At 42.3% G+C, this 8,776-nt stretch overlaps 1 protein-coding gene across 1 annotated transcript in view; it reads left to right on the top strand.

The window, feature by feature from the left end:
- The first annotated feature begins 2,340 nt into the window (after window positions 1-2,340).
- LOC109314914 (ovalbumin-related protein X-like) overlaps window positions 2,341-8,776 on the top strand; it is an 11,362-nt gene continuing 4,926 nt past the window's right edge. The window contains 6 exon segments of the mRNA XM_019542304.1: window positions 2,341-2,593; window positions 3,926-4,112; window positions 5,053-5,096; window positions 6,156-6,273; window positions 6,758-6,900; window positions 8,144-8,311. Coding sequence (XP_019397849.1) covers window positions 2,426-2,593; window positions 3,926-4,112; window positions 5,053-5,096; window positions 6,156-6,273; window positions 6,758-6,900; window positions 8,144-8,311 — 828 coding nt within the window. The 5' untranslated portion in view covers window positions 2,341-2,425.

Raw genomic sequence — 8,776 nt, forward strand, 5'->3', positions numbered from 1 at the left:
GCCATGGAGGGAAGCACCAGGCCCCTGCACAGCTCAGGCAGGCAGGCAGGGTCAGGCACGGGTGGGGGGGGGGTGGAGTTCAGGCTTGCTGTTTTTCTTGGGCAGAGCCTGCTTTCCCAGGCTGCTGCCAGGCTGCCTGCATGGGCTTCCCGCAGAGCCCCTGAGCTGCATGGAGCCCAGTGCTTCGCTCCGTGGCTGTAGGGGCAGCAAACTCCTTCAAGGAGTTTTAGTTTGCTGCATCCCAAGTCACTGAAGGAGCATTACACCGCCAAATTTCCTGTAGCGGCTGGAATTAATGCACCATATGCCACCGAGGTGTGCAAACACCAACATCATTAAAGCAGTGCCAAAGCATTTAGCCTGCTTTAAAGTGTCATGGACATATGCCTCTTGTTTTGTCTACACGCGTCTTCTGGAATCTGCTGGAGTTTATTTTAAAAATGAACACTGCACCTAGATTATCAAAGAGAAACAGAATGGGTGGGTCATGCTTGCATCATTCCAAAGACATACTATCCGGTGCATTTTCATTCTCTACAACAAGCTGATTCCTTTCATTTTATTGGGCTGGCAATTCTGGTTCAGGTACCCCTGAAGTATATCTGATAGAAAAATTTCTGTGGATTTAAGAAATAATCCATTAGTTCACCATTCCATTTTGGGAGACAGTATTAGTCTTACTAGGCTCAGGTTGATGAAGGTACAGCTCTAGCTTCTGCAGGTAGAATTTGGGGAACACAGGAAAAAAATCTTGAATACTCTGAGGAATAAAATGAATCACAGCTCTTCTTGTTTGAAGGTATCTGGGTTGGCAGGCTGTAATTGCAACTGTCACTGGGAAACCAAATCTTCCTAAGTACTAGCAGGAATACATCCTTTTCCAGAATACTTGCACTAAGACTTCTCATGCTCAGGATATATAGTTATTTGCATTCGTGAATACGTACTTTTACACCCCTCTGTGGCTACCTGGACAGTCAGTCTCTGTATGTACTTTTAGGAGGTGCTACTTAAAAGAGACGGATGGTGTAGGTTTTTCCCACAAAAGGAATTATTATAGTAGTGCCCAAGATACGAGAGAGAAAGAAAAAGAACCTCATTTGGGCAGGTTGTCTACAAACTGAAAAACACTATTGAAAAAAAAGTCTTCACCCCTCTCTGGGAAAGTCATATAGCGGTGTTCACTACTTCACTTAGCAAGGTACCAACCTGTTTAGCCAGTATATTTATATGAAGCAGATTAATCCTGAAACATTGCTCACTTTTGACTTCCTTGCTATCAAGGTTGCTGAACTTCTATGCTGAGTAAGAGCCAAATACTCCTATACCTTTAGTTCAATCAAACTTTCATATTGGGATTTTTAAAATGTATGCCTCATTCTCTGAAATAAAAGAGGAGAAATATGTTTAACTAAGATTCCAATTGATTTCATTGAGACCAGAAGCCTTCCCCTGGGTTGAGATTATATAAAAAGAATATAAAAGACAACCAGACCATGAAAAGTGACACCTACAGGGTACAAGTCTGCCCTCATTGCAGGCTGGATGGTCTATTGATTTCAGTAGCTGTTAAGTGCATAAAGGCTGAATTGGTTTTTGAAGAGCCTATTTCTGTCTTTGTTGCGTAGACAAATCTCCACCATGACTGTAATGAGAACTATGTGCACAGTATCTGTAGAAATGGAGAACATCTCTAAAGAGGTCCTAATATGTAGAACATAGTAGGCCAGCTTCTTTTCTGGTCACCAATTTCAGTTTCATGAGGGAATTTGGTGCATTATTACCAAGACAGGGCAAGAGCTAAATTGTCTGAGCAACAGATTTAAACATTTTAAGCTAGGAACGCCAAAACTACAGATCTGAGCTACTGAGGCATGTAAACCCCTTTGTATTATAGGCAGGTTTCAGTGAGACCTAGAGATCCAGCTCCTTCTGTGCCAACAGTGGTTAAAGACTGATTCATGGGAGACTTTCCTGATTATTATAGAATAAAATACCTTCTCACAGTGCTGTTGGGCATGAGGATTACTCAATTAATCTTTTAGGGCACTTTTAGTTCCTGGAATGGAAAGGTATGGTGTACTGGATTATGTAGGATTATAATTAATGCTGCTCAGGATGTCCAGGTGCCTTTAGGGAAGACTATATAAGAAACAAATGGGTAGGACTAAGTAAATAACAATGTTAGTTTGTATCTTAATTTTTATAAGGGGAGAGATGAGCTGATGTTGATGAAATGCAAGTTGCAGTTTATTATAAAATGTTAGGTTTGGGCAAGTCACAGGAGCCTGCCACTTACAGTTTCAATGCTGTGAGGAGCCAAGAAGTCTCAGAAAGGCTTTTCATTTGTCAGGATCTTTCAGCTAAGAAGGCTGAACAAGAAGAGTATTGATTTTCTTCTCCTTTGAGCTTTGCTGATTTCATCATGGACTTGCTCAGCACAGCAAATACCAAATTCTGCCTAGACTTTTTCAACGTGCTGAGGACAGAAAACACCAATAAAAGTATCTTCTTCTCCCCTATAAGCATCTCAGCTGCCCTGGGCATGGTCCTCCTTGGTGCCAGAGGCAATACAGCCAAACAGATAAAAGAGGTAGGTTTCTTTCATTTTATTGGCATGGGTCTGGGAGGTGTCATTATTTGTTACTTTGCTTACAATAGCCAGAACTCCAAAAATATTCTGACAAGGCAAAAGCTCCCATGTTATAATGACCAAATTTACAAAATACACATTCTTTTTTTTTACTTTGATCCTTTCTGTGTATATGTTGTTCCCTATTAAAAAGATATATATAATACTGTAAATCAAGAAAAAAAACCACAGAGATGAACTAGTGCAGGGGTGAACAATTATTTGGCCTGGAGGGCCACTTAATGAATTTTGGTGAACTGTTGAGGGCTGTGTGTGCGCGTACACACATATACTTACTCTCAAAGACACAGTCTTACTCAACCCACAGTCAAGTTGAGGACAGCAGTGGGAGTGGGACTGGGAGCAGGAGCCTGCCTGGGGCTGTAGTGTCTTATCTCCGCTCCTCCCCGCAACCCATCCTGGCACTGCTTGGCTTTGCTGACACTGGCAGGAAGGAATGGGGCTGAGAGCCATGCTGAGCTGGGGGTAGGGCATGATGTTTGCAGCTTCTTGGAGCTGGGCTGCAGGGTAGAGGTAATGGCCATGACTCGTGGCCTTCCCCCCAACCCATGGTGTAGACCCCAGCTGGGGTGGCCAGGGCGGGGGTCTCAGGTCCCCACCTCACTTGCGCCCCACCCCCCGCTGCCCAGTAGGTTGGGCAGGCCTCCACTGGCATGGCAGCGGATGCTGGATGGAAGCAGCCCTGCTTGCCTAGCACTACGGGGGTGGACCCCATCTCTTAGACTGCCACAGGGTGCTGGGTGGTGGGGATGCTTCCAGCCAATGTCCTCCACTGCAGTGTCAGACGCTGGAGTTGAAGCTGCTGCTTGTGGGCCCACCCCTCAGCTACTGTCTCCTAAGGAAATGTTTTCCCTTAGCTGGTCCTGGTATATAGTTCAACATATAAGGCTTGAGGCAATGCCACAGCTTTGTCTTAGTTCACTAAAATAAATCTAATCAAACTCTGTAATAGGTGTGACTTGTTCAGCGAACACGTTACTGCTTGAGGAACTGATTGTGCCCTATCATTCACCAGTCAAGACCCCAGGATGGTTGATGGACTTTCTTTCACTGATGGCTACTAAAAATGTCTCAGGCCTTCCCTTTCCATAAGGTTTCTCTTTAAGAGAACCTGATCTCCGTTTAAATGGAACCAAGGAAAGATGGAGAATTGGGCTTTCCCTAAACAATATGTCTTTACTGGCTTGCACTGAGTTTGTAGTGCTCCATTTCAGCTCTGAGTTATTGTTTTATATTGCATACAACTACAGAAACATGGCATTTATGTTGCAGGTGTTTCACTTCGATGATGTTTCGACTACTGCAACTCCAGGAACTGGAAGGAATAGTCAAGATGGCAGTGCTGAGGTGAAGCAACGGATACACCCTAGCATCTTTCTTCACAGAACCAGGCAGATTCTCCTTTATGATGCCTTATATATTTACATTAAAAAGAGCACAGAGTTTTGGTGTTTAACAGGCATTGTCAGGTCATGCTTTTAAACAAATAACCCCTGTCCAAAGACCAAGACTTTTTTGGTCTTGGTTTAAAACCAAGAATGTGACAACCTGAAAATGAATTATTACAATTAGCTGTGAAAGTGACCAGCTTATTGGCTGAATGGTCTCATGTTTCCACTCATCTCTTAAATCTGGCATCAAAAACATTTCTGTACTCACACTTCCATGTCTGGGACTTCTGGTCCCTTCCTTTTGGGTTTTTTAACAAAAAAGTCCTGGTGAACTTTAACAAGTCCTAGTGAACTGTTAGTTGAGTTGTTTTTTTCTGCACCTTTTATTGCTAACAGGGGGAACCAAAGAAAGAAGATTGCAAAAACAGGATTTAGGCAATACCGGATCTTGGTATAATAATTGCACAGTGGCATCTTGGGCTGAGTTTGATATTGAGAAGGGTGGGAAAGAAAGAGCACATTTTCAAAAGGGATGGAATAAACCTGGGAGGCTGCTAAAGATTAATCATTAATTGATTTTTTTGAATAATGGGGGGGATTCCATGGCATTTCAACCCACAGGAGATCAGGGCCCGGGTCTTCCTACCCAACCTACCAACACAGTCCTTGGCTGTCAAACACATTCCACTCCAGTGCATGTTGGGGGGGGGGAGGGGGGGGCAGGGATTCCTTTCACCCTCAGTTCCCTCCTCCCTCAACAGTGAGCAATGTGGGTGGAAGCACTCTATAGACGAGAGCAAGGTGCTGGAGATTTCCTCTCCATACGCTGAACAAAGCACAGAATGCAGGGGAAATTATTATCCCTACAGCAGGGAGCTCAGCATGCAAGGAAATTCCTTCCCCACTGCCCCGTAGAGCATGGACAGGAGGTCTCTCTCTCATGTTGAGCAAAGCACAGGAGGTGGGGGACTGAGGGGAAGGGAGGGGAAATTACATGCCCACAAGGAGTCAGGTACAGGGAAATTGCTGAGCTGAGCTGAGCAAAGTACAAGGTGAGGGAGAATGTCCTCCCCAGCAGGGAATCTGGCACAAAGAGAGATAGAGGGAACTTCCATCTGTGCTCCAGGTTGGGGAAGGGATTTCCCTGTGTGAAGCGCTTCATGTTCAGGGGGTAATAATTTCCCCCTACCCTGTGCTTCTCTCACCGTGGGGTGACAGAAGGAACCCTTCCCTTTGCCCAGCTCTCGGGTGTGGGGGGGAGTCTTACCATTTGCTGAGGACATCGGTGACCGGTGCCTCCTGAGTTGGGGCAGGGAGGGAGCACCCACAGAAGCTGCCAGCAGCGTTGGCGGCAGGGACAGGGCTGGTAAGCACCTGCAGAAGCCTCCAGTGGTGGTGGTGGCCCTGTCAGGGGACACGTGCACCCCTGTGCCCTCCCTACCAGTTGCCTATGGCTGAGGACCAGTGTTGAGCTTGTGCAAGCTGGCATGCCATGCTTTTCCATTCTGGGCAGCCTGCCTTTTGCATGTGAAGTGCTGCACATTGCACAATGGTTTCATAGTACAAAAAAAGCTATGCTGCAATTAAAATACCACCTGCCAGTGACCTTACATAATGGTTCACTGCCTGTATAATTTCTACATCAGAAACAAAATTAAGTCTAAATTTGTTTTCATTTTTTAAAGCCATGAAAGTTTGGTACTCAACTCTCAACTATGTCTTCTGGGAGTTAATAGAGACTATTGGTTGCTCAATGTTTTACAAAAAAATCAGACACATGTCTAATTATGTAATTAAAAGCTTAAAGTGAGGTGCTTTTTTCTGGCCTCATCTATTTTTTCCTGCAGTTTATAATTCTGAGTTGTTTCTTGAAAATATAGAAAGATGCTAATATAATGGATGACACAGAAGGTAAATCATATTTGGTAGAAATATATATTTTAAAATACTGTTTTCTTAAAAATTCTTTCTGTCAAAATTGTGTTTAGACTAACCTCTTTTTATTGTTGTTTTTCATTCGTATCACACTATTGCACAATATAAAATGGTTTTGAAGATGGAGTTTTTGGCCTGATTTCTGTAAGAATACGTTTGTCTTTCCTACCTCACAGCAATATTGAAGTTGCACAAAGACACTGTATCATGCAGAGCTGGAAGAAGTTGACTTTAGGAATGCTCCACTGGAAGCCAGAATAAAAATTAACTCCTGGGTAGAAAATAAGACAAATGGTAAGAACAGGACATACATACCATATTAAGTACATATTCTGTCAGAATGAGTTAGGAATATAGGTTGGAGGTCTTTCAAAACTAATTTAGATGGAAGACCCTTCACCCTTCTTGTTAAAGTTGAGAATACAAGAGTCAAGGGGCCAGAGGGAGCACAATCAAAGACGAGTCTGGCTTTGTAGCTCAGAATTATGGAACTCATCCAGAAAGGGGAGTCCTTCATTCTAGCCCTGGAATTTAGGATTTTTTCCTTTTCTTTTTAATCAATTATGGTTTTACAGTCAAGTCACATGTGATACTGGTTTGAGTCTTCATCAAGGTTCCTATGCTCTATTATTGTTAAGTGTAGATGCATATATTTGAAAATTTTTATTTAAAAAACCTTATTTTAACTGTCTTACAAAATAACTCCATTATTAACGTTAGCTATAGGAGACTGACTGAATCAAGTACGTTAATTCACTTTATTTCATTATTTTAAAAGGTAAAATCAAAGAATTGTTCCCTTCTAACGCCATTGATGAGAATGCTGTCCTTGTGCTGGTTAATGCTATCTACTTCAAAGGAAAGTGGGCACTGGAATTTGTGAAAGAAAAGACCAAGGAAACAGCTTTCAGGGTGAACAAGGTACAATATGGACAAGGGCCAAAGAAAATAAGGTCTGTAAGGGGTGGGAGCGGGGGAGGGAGGAGGAGGGGCGGAGGTAGAAATTCCTTCAATTTCTTGGCTGGTAGAGTGAGGGGTACCCATCTTATTTCAGACAACTTCAACAACCTAGCATGCAAATATAGTTTGATTGTTACCATTCCTATCACTTTGGATAGATGCTGAAAGTGAGCCCCAAAGCAAGTTTATGTTTGGGTGTTAAAAGTCGTTAGGAGTTTTGCCACTAACGGGAGGAGGGGGAAAAGGGTGTGGGAGTGGGGGGAGATCATGGCAGCAGAACAGAAGACTTTGTTCAATGAGAAGTTATATTCCTATGTAAGATTTAGGATACATCACTCAAAAAAGCAAGACATGACTCTTAGCTTGAGATTAATATGTTTAAGAGGAATATCATGACCCTGTATTAGAAATCTAGCAAAAAGCCCAAAAAACAACGCAGGGAGCTTGAAATGCCATTTCCTTTAGCATATGGACATTTCTCTAGGGTGTCATTTTTAAGTTTCCTAGTTTATATTAAAATAAACATAAATTGAAGAGAGTAAAGAGTAAATTGGATGCTTATCTTGCTGGGATCCTATGACCCCAGCTGACTTCCTGCCCTTTGGGCAGGGGGCTGGACTCGATGATCTCCCGAGGTCCCTTGCAACCCTAATATCTATGAAAATCTATGAAATCTATGAATTGGAGGAAAAGATACCTACCTCTAGGATCCAGGTAAAGTGGATCTTGCTTTGTCTTAGGCTCCTGCTGCATAATACATATATTACACAGTTAACTGGTTAATTGCACATACATTTAAACCAGCCACAGTGCAAAGGAATTTTTACACAATAAAAATTACTATCCAGCTATAAAAAAGTCAACCCACTATAAAGTTAGTGCTTTAAAAGATGTAACAAATCTATAGCTTGTTTGTATCCAGCTTTAATTTTAATGTATAGCAGGCCCCTTAACTAGGTAAGGTAATTTATAATGATCAGCAACAGAGAGGCAGGCAAGCACAGTGTACAGCTCTGTACGTCAAATAAGCTCAGAGATACATTTAGTGCTTGAATGTGGATAATTCAAACTTTGACCATTCCTAAGAATATCCTTTCTGAGTTTTGATAACTCAAGCAAGACTTAATACCAAGCCAGATATAGATTTCATCTAGAAACTCAGTATCTTCTATTTTTTTCTTAATACCTGTTGTGTGTATTACAGAATGAGATAAGGAGTGTGCAGATGATGTTTCTGAATAGCACATTCAAACTGGCCATCATAAAGGAACCTCATCTTGAAGTGCTGGAGCTCCCATATATTGACAATGAATTAAGTATGTTTATTCTTCTACCAAAAGACATTGGTGATAATTCCACTGGCCTAGAACAGGTAAAGGCTCCATCTCTTATACATATGTGATGGCCCCTGTGTACCTTGACTGTGAATATGCTCACACCTTTGTATATTTCCTATCGTCTAAAGAGACAGAAGGTAATTAGCAATATTAGAGTTTCTTTATAGTTTCTCCCCATTATTATGGGCTATGAAGGAACTCCATAACTAGATATAAGCAGAAGCTCATGCTGTTTATATGCTTGCTGAGTTCCTGGACATGGGTAGATATTTCACCATTTTTTAACAATGAATCTGATCCTAACTTAACCCTGCAGACAAAGCAATGATCAGCATTAAAGCAGAACCTGTTTATTTTTCTTAATATTGGTATAATTTCATAGTTTCTAGGGTTGGAAGGGACCTGAACAGATCATCTAGTCCGAACCCCTGCCACGGCAGGAAAGAGTACTGGGGTCAAACGACCCCAGCAAGGTGTTCATCTAACCTCCTGTTAAAAAC

This window comes from Crocodylus porosus, unplaced genomic scaffold, assembly GCF_001723895.1.
Source record: "Crocodylus porosus isolate Cpor-Errol unplaced genomic scaffold, CroPor_comp1, whole genome shotgun sequence".
Taxonomy (NCBI): domain Eukaryota; kingdom Metazoa; phylum Chordata; order Crocodylia; family Crocodylidae; genus Crocodylus; species Crocodylus porosus.